Source organism: Cololabis saira, chromosome 20, assembly GCF_033807715.1.
Source record: "Cololabis saira isolate AMF1-May2022 chromosome 20, fColSai1.1, whole genome shotgun sequence".
Classification (NCBI taxonomy): domain Eukaryota; kingdom Metazoa; phylum Chordata; class Actinopteri; order Beloniformes; family Belonidae; genus Cololabis; species Cololabis saira.
The window spans coordinates 35,907,577-35,922,102 of NC_084606.1; the positions used below are offsets into that span (position 1 = coordinate 35,907,577).

The 14,526-nt window shown below is 43.5% G+C and overlaps 1 protein-coding gene across 1 annotated transcript; it reads left to right on the forward strand.

Annotated features, from left to right (window-relative positions):
- Positions 1-2,592: 2,592 nt before the first annotated feature.
- On the forward strand, positions 2,593-9,294 carry LOC133420522 (uncharacterized). The gene is made up of 4 exons (XM_061710217.1): positions 2,593-2,875; positions 3,586-3,623; positions 5,696-5,930; positions 8,267-9,294. Exons 1-4 carry the CDS (start codon positions 2,593-2,595, stop codon positions 8,323-8,325), a joined length of 615 nt encoding a protein of 204 aa, XP_061566201.1. The 3' UTR covers positions 8,326-9,294.
- Positions 9,295-14,526: the final 5,232 nt, after the last annotated feature.

A 14,526-nucleotide genomic window follows, 5' to 3' on the forward strand; every position in this document is an offset into this window, starting at 1 on the left:
TGTCCCGTCAACCTCTCCACCCGGCCACACACCCCCAACGCCAATCTCGAGCCGGGGTCCGTCCGGAACGAGCCTACTCCCCCCCCTGCCCCCTCGGAGCGGGAGAGGAAGCCCGGAACCCTCCGGGCCTTCCTGGTCGGGGGGTCGTCCCCGGCGTCGGCCTGACCAGCGCAACGGTCGGGGGGGGTCGCCCCCGGCGTCGGCCCGCCCGCCGTGGAAGACGCTCTCGGGGCCGGGCCCAAGGTGGCCTCGGGCCACACGGTGCGTCCGTCACCGCGTCCCTCACGGCGCTGCCCCGTCCTGGAGCTGGTGCGTCCCGGACCACGCCCTCCTTTGTGACGCAGCCCTGCGCGGGCTGCTGGTCCGCCTCCAGGACCGCCTCTTCCCCCACACTCTGCTCTGGCCGCAGGTCCGGCCCCGTCTCCGCGGGACCCGCCGTCGCGGGCGGCTGCGCCTCCGCAGCCGCCTCCCCCGCCTCCCCCGCCAACTCCGCCTCCGCGACGCAGCCCTGCGCGGGCTGCTGGTCCGCCCCCGTCTCCGCGGGACCCGCCGTCGCTGGCGGCTGCGCCTCCGCAGCCGCCTCCCCAGCCAACTCCGCCTCCCCCTCCGTCTCCGCCGCTGACTCCATCCCAGGAGCCGTCGTCTGGCGGCCCGCAGCTTCTGCCTTGCGGCTCCTAAGCTGTGGCACCACCAGCGCTGACGCGGCGAACCTCAGACGGGGTGCAGGGATGGGTCGCTCCGTCGGTCCCGCCGTTTCGGGAGCCGTCGCCTGGCGGCCCGCAGCTCCTGCCTCCCGGCCACTTAGCTGCGGCGCTGGCATCTCCTCCCGCGCTGCTGGCGCAGGGGTGGGTCTCCCCGCGGCCACCAGCGCCTCCATTGCGGCCAGCTGCCGCTCGCCCTGGTCGCGGAACATGGCCGTCATGCCCGCCATGGCCAGGGCGAGCGCGTCCAGGGCCCGCTCCATGCCTCTCGTCCGTCCGTCCCTCGAAGCCCCACGTTGGGCGCCAGATGTGGCAGGGTGCGTGCCACGGGGGCCCGACCGAAGGACGGAGAGACACAGAGCTTCGTGCAGAACCCTGTTTTATTTAGTAAACTCACACCCACATGTGCACAAACATCACACACAGCTTCTCAGGAGCCTTTCCTGCTGTCCAGCTCTGCCTTATAAAGGCAGGCCGGGTGGAGGCGTGGCAGCCACTCAGGTGGATGGGACACAGGTGCGTGTCCCGTCAACCTCTCCACCCGGCCACAAAGTCCTTGACTCTTGTTAAAGAAAAGAAAGCCCTTAAACTGTTTTCTTTACTTGAAAGATATGATTTAATATGAGATGGCCCTTGTGAGTTATTTTTTATTTATTTTTTATTTTATGTTGTACAATAATTAGATTCTCAGTGTATATTTTGTAATACTGATGTTGCTCAACCCATGGCAAAAGTTTGTAATTCTGATATGACTTTGTTTGTTTGTATCTATCTTTCAATAAAAAAAAAAAAACATATTCTGGTGTAAAACTAAAGTGAAGTTAAAGTGAGTTAACAAAGGGCTATAATAAGCACTTGGCTTCAGCCTACTCCTTTTTCGGACATTTCTATTTACCTTTTATTTTATTTGTGAAACTAACATGTAAATGTTTCAATGTATTCTGTCCGAAATAAACCATTCATTCATTCATTCAAAAAAAAAAAGGGGAAGTTAACCTGCATGGGGAACTTTCTCCAGCTGAGAGCAGCAGTGCCAGCTGGGATCAGACCGGGAACAGCGACACTCGCGGCCAGAGCGAGAACTGCAGGTCACGTACGCGTTCAGTGTCTTTTTGAGAACGTGCACGTCGACTATGGAGCCAAATCAAGGCCAAAAGTTTTGCTAATTTGAAAATAAAATTTGAACCTGAAAATTCTTTTTTACAGTTTCAATTTTATTTTTCGGTATCAGATCTTTTTTTCAGTTTCAGAACTTTGTATTTCAGTTTCAAATCTTTTTTTCAGTTTCAGATCTTTTTTTTTCAGTTTCACATCTTTTTTTTCAGTTTCACTTCTTTTTTTTCCAGTTTCAAATCTTTAGTTCCCTTTAAAGTTGATTTCAAAATGTATTTGGAGACAATACAATTGGTTAATAACAAAAAATGTAATACCACTGTCAACCTCATAAAAGAAATGTTTACGGATATCTGAATGTATTGCCTTCCTTTTATTATTTAGTGTAATTGTTAATGTCACGAACTACTTGCACTTTATTGTAGCTTTTTTTGTGAAGAGAACAATTTTATATTTTTTGGACTATAATGATGCCTATGTATGTTTGTTTTTTATATTATTGAATGATACCTACCATTTATTATTATTTAATGTTATTGTATTTTCTGGAATTGAAATAAAGTTTCATACAAAAAATGTTAATTAAAAAAAAAAAAAAAAAAGCATATGCTGCGTTCCATTTGTCCTCGGAAGTCGGAATTTCCTAGTTCCCAGTCGGAATTTTCAACTGGAACGCCCCTCGTAGTGGGATTTCCTACCAACTGCAAGTATAACAGGGACTTTAAGCTGCAAACCATCACCTTCACATCTTTTTCCATTCGTTATTTTTGTCTGAGAGATGGAGCAAAAAAAGCCCAAAAGGATTTTGAAAGAGTCCTTGGACAATCTTTCTGAGCAGAACTTCCAGGAGTTTTGCGCAGCGCTCGTGGACCCCAGTATGGAGACGCGCGTCCCTCTCGCGAAGGTGCAGGGGAAAAGCCGCCTGGACATCGCAAATGAGATGATAAGCACTTTCACGGAGCAGGGAGCTCTCAAGGTGGCCGAAAAGATCCTCAGATACATCAAATGCACCGGGCCCACTGCTCCGTGGGGGCCCACGCCCAAGAGGAAAAAAACAAAGTGTTCTGAATAAAATAAGGAAAGTTGCACTATATAACAATTGCGTTCATAAGGATAAAGTTGTTTAAAAAATAAAAATGAAAGATATAGTCCCTTTTCCCCTTGTGTGTCTGCCTGTCATGCACGGGTACGTGCGCGCATGTTGTCTGTTTACTTTTAAGGCCCCGTTTACACGGAGCAAAAACGGAGGTGTTTTCATGCGTTTTGGCCGTTCGTTTACACGAAAACGAAGCTCAAAGCCCCCAAAAACGATCATTTCTGAAAACTCCGGCCAAAGTGGAGATTTTCAAAAACTCAGTTTTCACGTTTGCGTCTAAACAGAGGAAACGGAGGAAAACGGAGATTTAAGCTTCAGAACGTCACATTATGCACCAGAAACTCACCAGCGTCATGTGTGCGACCTGTGTTTACAATTAGTTTGGCCACCGTCAATATTTTCTTGTATTTTACCTGTTTTATATTCTAAAGTCACATTTAAAAGTAACCCCCCCCCCCCCCCCCCCCCCACCCCGTCCATCACATTTGTATTGTTTCAAAATATAAACACTACAGGTACACAACGCATGATTATTCTATCCGTCCATCTTTGTAGCACATTTTCTACATTTTTTGCCAATGGATCTTATAACAGACCCCCCACTCACCCCCAGTTATGCAGTAAATGTTTTTTTATCTTTCAGAATTTAATACTGTGTCTTCCTCACTTTTGCAGCTCAAGAGGCAGGTGCAGGACCAGGAGGACCAGCAAATGTAAGTCAGACACGAGACCAGAGGAAAAGGCTGGATCTATCAAAGGGAGGGCTCAGGCTATTCATGGGAAATGAAAAATGAAGTCAAGCAATCATATTGGAATTAATTTTATTGCTTTAATGAATTTTCCTGTGCTTTTGCAGCCAGCCTCTAGTGGCCAGTCAAGCTACTAAAACTTTATTTTAAGAAAGAACATGATGTACATAGAGAGAACATGATGTATATCGGGATTAGGGATAGGCGATATTTTACCATTCAGGATATACCGACAAAAACATTCCCCACGGTAAAAACGATAAATTCCCGTTGATGACGTTTTTGTGTAAAGCTGATTTATGGTTCTGTGTTAAATCCACGTACAACGTACGGGAAGGAAGGAAGGAAGGAAGGAAGGAAGGAAGGAAGGAAGGAAGGAAGGAAGGAAGGAAGGAAGGAAGGAAGGAAGGAAGGAAGGAAGGAAGGAAGGAAGGAAGGAAGGAAGGAAGGAAGGAAGGAAGGAAGGAAGGAAGGAAATGAGCCAGAAAGAAAGAAAGAAAGAAAGAAAGAAAGAAAGAAAGAAAGAAAGAAAGAAAGAAAGAAAGAAAGAAAGAAAGAAAGAAAGAAAGAAAGAAAGAAAGAAAGAAAGAAAGAAAGAAAGAAAGAAAGAAAGATTGTATTGGTATTTTTTTTATCGTTATCGGGATAAATGCCAGAAATGATTGTGATCAATTCTTTAGTCCATACCGCCCATCCCTAATCGGGATGATAAATGAATTCAGCTTTGGAGGAAAACGAAGCACCTGTTTTGCTAAAATAAAAACCCCAGTCCTGCACATTGATCAGTCTAACACACCAAGCATCCGAACTACATGTTTCACATTCCTCATAAAAGGGGGGAATTGCTCTTTATCGTAATCACACACTTTTCTAACAGCAACTGAACGCAACATTCCTCATCCTTGACTTAGTGAGCGGATATGCGCGTTAGGGCTGGGCGATATATATCGAGATTTTAATATATATCGATATATTTTCAAACGCAATATGGTACGAGACAATATCGTTTATATCGATTATTAAAAAAATATATATATATATTTTTTATGAGTTTGATTTAGCTTATTTTGTGACAAATTGACTTGAATGTTTTATTTGAGATTTGCACAAATGTTTTGTTATTTTCACAACTGTCAACCTCAGTGGAAAAGTCTGCCTGTTACTGTCTACATTGTATTAATTACACAGTGTATTTTAATTTAATTGTTATGCAGGAAAGGGGTATTTGTTTTATTTTATTCAAGAAGCATTTTTATTCCATAATTGCAGGCAGTTTATTTTTATTTCATTTGTTTTATACATTTTGATATTGTGCAGACCTCTGTTAATAAAGGAACCTGTGTGACATTTGGCACGAGGCTTTGTATTAAAACTGACTGTTTTTTTTAAGGGTTTGCCTCAGAAAAAAATGAAGCTAACAGAGATGCTAACAGAGATGCTAACAGGGGCGGCAGTAGCTCAGGTGGTAGAGCGGGTCGTCCAATGATCCGAAGGTCGGCGGTTCGAATCCCGCTCTGTCCCAGTTTGCTGTCGTAGTGTCCTTGGGCAAGACACCTTGCCCCGTGTGAATGTGTTTGAATGTGTATGAATGTTGGTGGTGGTCGGAGGGGCCGTTAGGCGCGATATGGCAGCCACGCTTCCGTCAGTCTGCCCCAGGGCAGCTGTGGCTACAAATGTAGCTTACCACCACCAGAGAGAATGTGTATGAATGAATAATGATTTCTGTAAAGCGCTCTGGGTGCCTAGAAGGGCGCTATATAAATCCAAGTCATTATTATTATTATTATTATTAACAGAGATGCTAACAGAGATGCTAACAGAGATGCTAACAGAGATGCTATGCTATAATGCTTTGGGGGAAACCCCAATTATGGCACAGAAAAAATATCGATATATATCGAGTATCGCCATTCAGCTAGAAAATATCGAGATATGACTTTTGGTCCATATCGCCCAGCCCTAATGCGCGTGCACTAAGCTGGAAACCATCACCTTCTCATCGTTTTTCTTTCTTTCTTTTTGTCTGAATGATGCAGCAAAAAACCCCGAAAAAGATTTTGAAAGACTCCCTGGACGAGCTTTCTGAGGAGAACTTCAATGAGTTTTGCGACGAGCTCGTGGGCCCTCGCGTCCCTCTCGTGAAGGTGCAGGGGAAAAGCCGCCTGGAGATCGCAGAAATGATGATAAGCACTTTCAAGGAGCAGGGAGCTCTGGAGGGGGCAGAGAAGATCCTCAGAGAGATCAGCTGCCCCCTGGTTGCGGACAAACTCGGTAGGTTCAACATCTGGGTCCGTGGTAGGTTACGTTTGCTTCTGCGCACATAAATGTTAAGTGAAATGAAGGCTGCTCCCAGTTTCCTTTCTCCTTGAAGCCATTTGAGACATTTTAACTTGAGGAAAAACAAGATATTTATGAAGCTGGAGCAAATAAAAGCACGTTTGAACTCTTTCAAACAGCTAAATGGAGAATCACAGATGTAAATGTCCGCTGGTGAAGTTTTCACGGGACAAACAGCTTTGTTGCTGTTGAGTCATAAATGTTCATATGTGTGTAGTCTGTGGAAACATATTTGAGTCATATTTTAATAAAACAACGTTACATATAAGGTAAAAGCTGATATTCAATTCAATTCAATTTTATTTATATAGCGTCTAATACAACAGATGTTGTCTCTAGACGCTTCCCAGAGATCCAGAACATGAACATAAACATAAACATAAACCCCCGAGCAATTATTACATAAATAATGTCAGGTAAAAACTCCCATAGTGGGAGAAAAGCCTTAAGCCAAACAGTGGCAAGGAAAAATCCCCTTTAGGAGGGAAGAAACCTTGAGCAGGACCAGGCTCATAAGGGGGGACCCTCCTGCCGAAGGCCAGACTGGGGGAGTCGGGGACGTCAGCAGCACACAGCAGGCAGGTGGAAGCAGCAGCGGGATGACCAGAGGGGGGGGGGGGTGCAGGCAGGCGGAAGCAGCAACAGCAGACATCCACGTAGGCAGGTGGAAGCAGCAACGGGATGACCGGGGATGGGGGGAGGGGGGCCGGGAACACATGCCAGAACGCAGCTCCTGAAGCTCCGGCCTGCAAACATGCACAAAAGAGAAAAAGGGGGGCCGGCACAAGAAACTACAGGAGCGATGGACAAAAATGATAGCTATGAGATATACTTATAATAAATAAAAATGGTAATGGGGAAGAGAGGCAGGGAAAAGGAGAGGAGATATTTTAGCAGCTTTATTATTCTCAACAGTCGTTAACAGCCAGGTATAATAAAATGCATGATTACATTTACCTCTGCACTTATATTTAGGTCAGGGGTGTCAAACTCATTTTTCTTGGCGGGCCGGATTTGACCAATTTTTTTCTCGCGGGCCGCCCGCTCAAAATAACAAAAACAGTGCGGAAATTATTTTTTCTAATTCTTTTTTTTTTACTATTGTTATCTAATCCAATATCAGTTTAGTTAATTTTAAAGGAAATATGCACTTTGTTTACACCATAATTATGTAAAATATATTTCTTCAGGATCTTTTCTTGAAATTTCTCGTTTTTTTTCAAATTATGTAAGATACTTTTAATATCATTTTACAAAGATAAACACAAACAAGTATGTTTTTTTTATATTTCGCTTTTTTATAGGAAATTTAATTAAAAGCAAAATCTTTCTTATTACATCCGAGAGTGTTTCTTTGTGATTTAGAGATTTTTCCAGTACAATTAAGTGTATTTATTTTTAAAAATTGGTGCGGATATTTACGCCAGTGTGCCAAAAAAGTCAGCATTTCTCTTTTAACTGTTTTACTTTGTCACTATCCTCGTATTCAAAACTGAAATTCTCCGAATAAATATCTTCTATCATCTTTTTTAGCAGTGATATTTTTCCTGCAAAAATATATAATAGTAGTCAGTTAATAAAAATAAACGACCGTTTACAAAGAAATAAAATCTGCAAATGCATTCTAGAAAACTGCTCTCTTTGTGGAATAACGATGGATTTGTAGAAGAAATATATTATCGGATATGCTGCGATTCATGGCAATTATTTATGCCTTCCTTTTTAGTAAATTAACATTTCGTTTTTTTTGCGTTGGAAACTTCTCGCAGGCCGCATGAAAACCTCTCTCCCCCACGGGCCGCACATTTGACACCCCTGATTTAGGGTGAATATCCTCAGTCAGCAACAATTAAAACGTTTACTAAGATGACCAGAATGACACCTGCTGGCCACAACTGTAGACTGTATAATAATAGACTGGAAAAACCACGTGACGTCACCCACTGGCGCACCTCTGGACAGATTTGACCAGAACTAATATAAGAAACATTAATGAGCATCATAGGTCAGCCTAAACTAGTGGTCCCCGGATTATGTTTTATGGGCCCCCCTTTGGTTTATCAAACAAGTTAACTTAGTGTATAGTATATTATCTGACTAAAAGTGTAAAAGATAAACATTTTTTAAACAGTTCACAGTTCACAGTATTGTTTCAAAATATAAACACTACTGGCACACAACTCACAATTATTCTATCCGTCCACCCACCGTAAATGCAGTGAATGCATTTTATCTTTCAGAATTTAATACTGTCTTTTTCACTTTTACAGGTAGAGACAAACTTGACTTAATCCAGAATGGGGGCCAAGATGATATGGATCTGCGCTAGACACGTCATCCAGTGTGAGATGTATGCCAGAATAAGGCCCAATCCCAATACTCCCCCTACTTTCTTTCACTAGCCCTACTTTCTTTCACTACCCCTAAAAAAGAAGGGACAGATTTTAGGGCACTTGAAATCTTCCCAGGTCTGTCCCAATACTCCCACTACTCCTACTTTCAGCACCACCCCTAAAATCAGGAAGCTGAGAGCTAAAAACTGTTTTAATTTCAGCTGTAGCGCTGTTAATATGCCACTTTATTAAGTTTTAATATTTTTTCAGGCGTTTAAAAGTAACCGTTTAGATCCCCAACCTGGGCTCAGTTTATCCAAATAACACCTGTTAAGAAATTTGATCTGATGTTTTCGGAGATGAGAAGAGCCGCCGGCTCGGAGCAGCAGCAGCCGGAGTACAGACGTGATTGCCAGGTCAACCTGCGCCGTCGTCCCGGGGGAGAAACCTGCAGCTCTGTGGAGAATTACCTCTGGCTGAAATAAATCATTTAGGAAGATAAATGTTGGTTTAATAGATGAAATCTAACAGTTGTAGCTACGCCTGTTAAGAAATTTGCTCCGAAAATTTCGAGATTTCTGCCTGCCGGCCCAGGAGCTGAAAAAATAAGAAATGTCCGCCATGTTTTTTTTTTTTATTCAGTCCGCAAATGATGACGAAAAGCATTCTGGGAAATTTTTCTGGCCCTAGATCAGCTAGTGAGGATCGGAAATCCCTACATCCATAGCCACTACACTACTTTTCTTCACTACCCCTAGGTGGAAAGAGGAATTGGGACACCACTACCCTCACGGGAACGCGCAAAATCTAGGGGTAGGGATGAAAACGAGGGGTAGTGGGAGAATTGGGACAGAGCCTAAGAGCTCTGCCAACCTCTCAGGAGAAGAAGGCTACGAGGGTCCTCTCAGAAACTCAGATGCATGCAAAAACATCCTTCGGAAGCAGCAACCATATCTCATAGCTGACCTCGAAATTGGTTCTTCACTGAGAATAATATGTGATTTGAACATGACAATAAAATCATTGTTTTAAGTAAGATCTGAGTTACTGTGTTTGCTTTTCCCACAATATGGAAAAAATAATGCTTCAACGTTGATATTTTGACCTAAACCTTTAATTGGGGCTTAGAACGGTTCCTGAACTGACATAATTGGTGTTAGAACTGTAAAAGAAGAAGTGGATGAGCAGAGGAGTGGAAAAAATGGACTCGTTAATGAGCAACCAGCTTGATTTCTATGCTGGTCTAAACTGGTCATTGATGGTTTGATGGTGGTTTGATTTGAAGATTTTATTTCAAACATACATGTTAAAAAAAAAAAGTACAAAAAAGTAAAAAGTAAGTAAGTAAGTAAACTTTATTTGTAGAGCGCTCTTCACAGACCATGGTCACAGAGCGCTTCACAGTTAAAATAAAAACACAGTTAAGGGATACATACAAATTTAAGATTAAAAAGGCCAAGACAACACATTTACAATCATAACAGCCCCAAGATAATTAGGCAAAAGCCTGCACAAATAAAAAGGTCTTTAGTTGCCTTTTGAAGGAATCAACAGACTCCATGGAACGCAGAGAGACTGGAAGATCGTTCCAAAGCCTGGGAGCAACGGCCTGGAAGGATCCGTCTCCTCTGGTCCGGAAGCGAGTACGAGGAACCATCAGCAGATTCTGATCCACAGACCTCAGAGCCCGAGCTGGGGTGTAGGGCTGGATCAGATCGCTGATGTAAGGTGGAGCCTGACCATGCAAAGCTCTGAAAGTTAAAACCAGAATTTTAAAATTTACCCTAGAGGAAACTGGCAGCCAATGAAGATCTTTGAGAATAGGGGTTATGTGTGACCTCCTATTAGCGCGGGCCAGAATTCTTGCTGCGGAATTCTGCACTAGCTGCAGGCGAGACAGTTCCTTCTTGTTTAGACAAGAGAACAAACTGTTACAATAGTCCAAACGCGAGGACACAAATGCGTGAATGACCAGCTCCAAATCCTTTTGCGACAACATTTTCCTGAGTTTCGAAATATTCCTCAGATGAAAAAAACAGAATATAAATATATATATATATGTACAGCTCTTGGTCAGACCACACAGATCGACCAACATGCTCAAAACGGAGTAGGATTGAAGAAAACACTTATCAAGTGTACCCTTTTTTGATTTTTTTATCCCCGGTTTTTTGAGTCAGACAAAACAAACGCCCAGCATTTAGTTGTGCTACTATGTATGTACTAATAGAAGTAATTATAATGCATGTTATAGATGTTAGGTGTCAGATACTTCTGTCATTGCTCTTGAACAAGGCACCTCAGATATGGAGTTGGTCCCTGGGCTGCCATTGCTCCACTGCTCTTAATAGTTAGGGTCAAATGCAGAGGACGAATTTTCCCACTAGAATCAATCAAGTGTAACTTTTCCTCATGGTACTTTTAAATCTATTGGGAATTCATCTATTACAATTCAAAACAAAACCCCACAAAACACTGTAAATTAACATATTAATCCTCTCATGTCGACTCAAGTCCATTTTAATTCAAGTGCAAATTGTTGAAAACAAATGAAACAGTTTACAAAATCTGAAAATATTACAAATAATACAAAATAGCAGTGACCAAAACACCTGCAGAAATACTGCAGGAATGACATGGCAGCAGTTAAATGCAGCCTTCTGTAAGCTTTAAATATCCACTGGGCTTACATCAAATACATCAAAACACAATAATAAAAAACACTTTTCTGAACTTATCAATATGACTCTGTCCTTCACAGGATAAGTAAAATGGATCACTGCAAAAACTCACAATCTTAACAAGAATATTTGTCTTATTTCTAGTTAAAATGTCTCATTTTCAGTAGATTTTCACTTAAAATAAGTAGAAAAATCTGCCAGTGGAACAAGATTTTTTTGCTTGTAATAAGAAGATAAATCTTGTCCCACTGGCAGATTTTCCTACTTATTTCAAGTGAAAATTTACTTGAAACAGGTGAAAATTGTCAAATAAGTTATTTTTCTGGTGATGACTTTTAAGTGTAATGAGATTTTTTGACTAAAAATGAGACATTTTAACTAGAAATAAGACGAATATTCCTGGTAAGATTTTGAGTTTTTGCAGTGATAACTCTTGTGTGGTCACTTTGTTGAGCTTGGCTATGGCTGCCTACCCCACTCATAGAAGTTTCCAAAGACTTTCGTAATCATGTTTTTTGTTTTCAATTCTAGGGTGCTCCTACTTGTAGTTAAAATGTTCATCTGACTAAAACCACGCTCACACTCAGCTGTGGAGATGACCAGCGTGTTCACTGCTTGAAGGAGAGGTTTCAGCTCTTCTGGTGCTGGTGGTTTCAGTTCATCAACAGTTTTAAGTCTGATCATGTCAATATATTCCCTCATCCCTCTTTGAATTTGTCTGCCATTATCAAGCTTGAAAAAGGAGCAGAGTTCCTGTATTTCCTTTCCGGCATAACAAACCCCACACACATCTGGCCAGCTACACAGCTGCAGCACTTTGATGTTGTTAAAGTTCTGGTATTCTTCCTTGCTTCTGTGTTTGCCAGGCAGGCAGCCCATTCTCGTCTCAATACTAGCAGCCAGGGCATGAAAAAAACGTTGGTGGTTTATTTCTCTGCTGTACCTTGAATTATTTGTCAGTGGACTCCTATGAATAGATTCAAACCCACTGCTGTCCGAGCCTCCTCTGCCCTTGGTCCAGGTTGCTCTGCCATTGACTTTAACACGCGGACCTGCCGACTGACACTTGCTTCGGCCTTGGGGAGCGTCATGTTTCTTTCTTGAAGGGAGAGAGAGAATTCAGACAGCTCTTCTAAGGCATCATACATGACTCCAAGATTCTGGACAAAGGTTGCAATTAGAAAAAGCCATCTTCACATAGAACGCGGCAACACTGCCGGGGTGGCGCAGAGTCGGCGGTGAATGGCCGCCGACTCGCCGCAGACTCGTCGCAGAGTCGGGGCAGAGCAGGGCGCGCAGGGGTCTCCAACTCCGGTCCTGGAGAGCACCTATACAGCAGGTTTTACATCTTTCCCTGCTTCAGCACACCATGATACAAGGAGCTGTGTCAGCAACAGAACTGTCCGGACCTTGGTGACAAGTTAATCAAATCAAATCAAATCAAATCAAACTTTATTTATATAGCACTTATCATACAAATAATGTAACACAAAGTGCTTAACATAAAACAAATAAACATAAAACTTATTAATGCCCCCCTCCCCGCACACACAAGCACACTACAATTGACCTAAGTTATACACACAGACACACACACAGACACACGGTGTAGACATGGCTAGGCACAGAGGATCCAGGTGAGGAAATGGTTACAGGGAGCCGTCCACGCCAGGAGGTCTCATAGCCCGCAGCTACAAGGGGGGGGCCCACAGAGACCATCCCGGCCCGGACGGATAGAGGAGTCCACACCACAGCGGTGAAGCCGTGGTGCAGAGCTCCACAACCATCCAGGCCAGAACCACCCCCAGGACGACCCCTGCAGGCCAGAGTCACTCCCAGCATGGAGGCTCCCCATGAGGAAACACTGGAGCTAAAAGCTACAAGAAAGCAGGATAAGATACACTAAAAGAGTTTAAAAGAGTATAACATAACATAAAATCCTAAAAGTATGTCTAGAAAGCAAGACATTAAAAACTAAAATGACGACCATTGATTAGAATCAGGTGTGTTCATGCAGGGAGACACCTAAAACATGCTGGATAGGTCTCTCCAGGACTGGAGTTGGAGACCCCTGGCGTACATATTTGTTGCAAGTTGCTTGGCGACCGACAAAAGTTTCATAACCATATATTGATAAATGATTCAATTGATCCTGATATGAGGCATGGAAATGCTATATTTTATTTATTTTATATAGAATATCACATTTCTACCACTTTTAAACACACCAGGTATGTCCAAATTCTGGGAAATTTTTCTCCACTTTTGTCCCTTTTTATTGATGTCCCGATAGGCCTGCAGTCTCATCCCACACTCCTCACACAGACTCACAGCCAGGATCATTCTTTCTTTCATCTTGATCGTCTCTTATCTACAAGCTGCAAGTTTCTTTTCTCCCTCCAGCACCTTCTCTCCTATTGGACACCGCCGAGATGCCGTCACAGGGCGCACGGTGAAATTAAAACATTTTCAATTTGCAGCAGCAGCTTGGGGCGTCTTGCGCGGTAACCCGGCGGCTGCTCAGCGGTGTGCGCCTGTTGCGCTCTGCCGCCACGGCAACCCGGCGGCGTGCGTCCACTTGCGCCCTTTGCCGACGCGCAAACTCGGCAGCGTGCGCCCTGTTGCGCGCTGCCGACCTCGGCGGCAGACCCTGCACCCTCGCGCGGCGGCAGCACATACACAATGAATGGGAAAGCCGGCGGCGGCTGCCGCTGTGCCGCTATGTGAAAATGGCTAAAGGCGATTTGCTAAACCACTGAACATGCATCTCTCTGTTGAGCTTCTTTTGGGATCAACTGAGGCATCAGAAAAGTGCTTGTGGAGTGCAGGGTACTGTTGCCATACAGCTTTAATGGTCCTATAACTGGATGCCACCCAGTGGTGAGAATTCTCCCTATGTTCAGACACTGTAATGCAAGAACCTCACAACATTCAGTGAGCTCACGGCGGTTTTTGGCAGATGCATGATAGAGACTGTACACTTTGTCAAAGAAAAACTGGAAATCATTCATCCCTGTAATTTCCTCAACAGCATCTCCAACACTCAACTCAAGACCGTGGTTCATGCAGTGCCACACTAGCACGTTGGGAAACTTTTCAACAATTTTGGTTACAACACCTGATTTACTTCCAAGCATGACAGAAGCTCCATCTGAAGCAAAGCAAACAAAGCGCTCCTTCATAATAATATCAGAGAAGCCATGGTGTGACAGGTGGTTCATCAGAGCTTGATAAATTCCATCCGCACTGGTTGCAGAAAGCTCAACTAGATCCAAGAAGAATGTTAGTGGCTCTTCACTCATCCCTAGGCTTGCTCTAATATAAATGATCAAAACTGATTTTTTACTGTCAGTTGTAGATTCATCTATCAGAACAGAAAATGTTGTTCCACTTTGAAGGACCTTTTCCAGAATCCTCTCTGAGGATTTCCTCTGCCACCTTCAGAGCTCCCTGCTCCGTGAAAGTGCTTATCACATTTGCGATGTCCAGGTGGCTTTTTCAGAGTTATCCTCAGAT

Excerpts from the sequence above, each read along its gene's own strand:
- LOC133420522 (XM_061710217.1), top strand. The coding sequence starts at position 2,593 with ATGGAGCAAAAAAAGCCCAAAAGGATTTTGAAAGAGTCCTTGGACAAT. Across the intron at positions 2,876-3,585 it reads CAAGAGGAAAAAAACAAAGT|CTCAAGAGGCAGGTGCAGGA; the intron begins GTTCTGAATAAA and ends TCACTTTTGCAG. Across the intron at positions 5,931-8,266 it reads CCTGGTTGCGGACAAACTCG|GTAGAGACAAACTTGACTTA; the intron begins GTAGGTTCAACA and ends TCACTTTTACAG.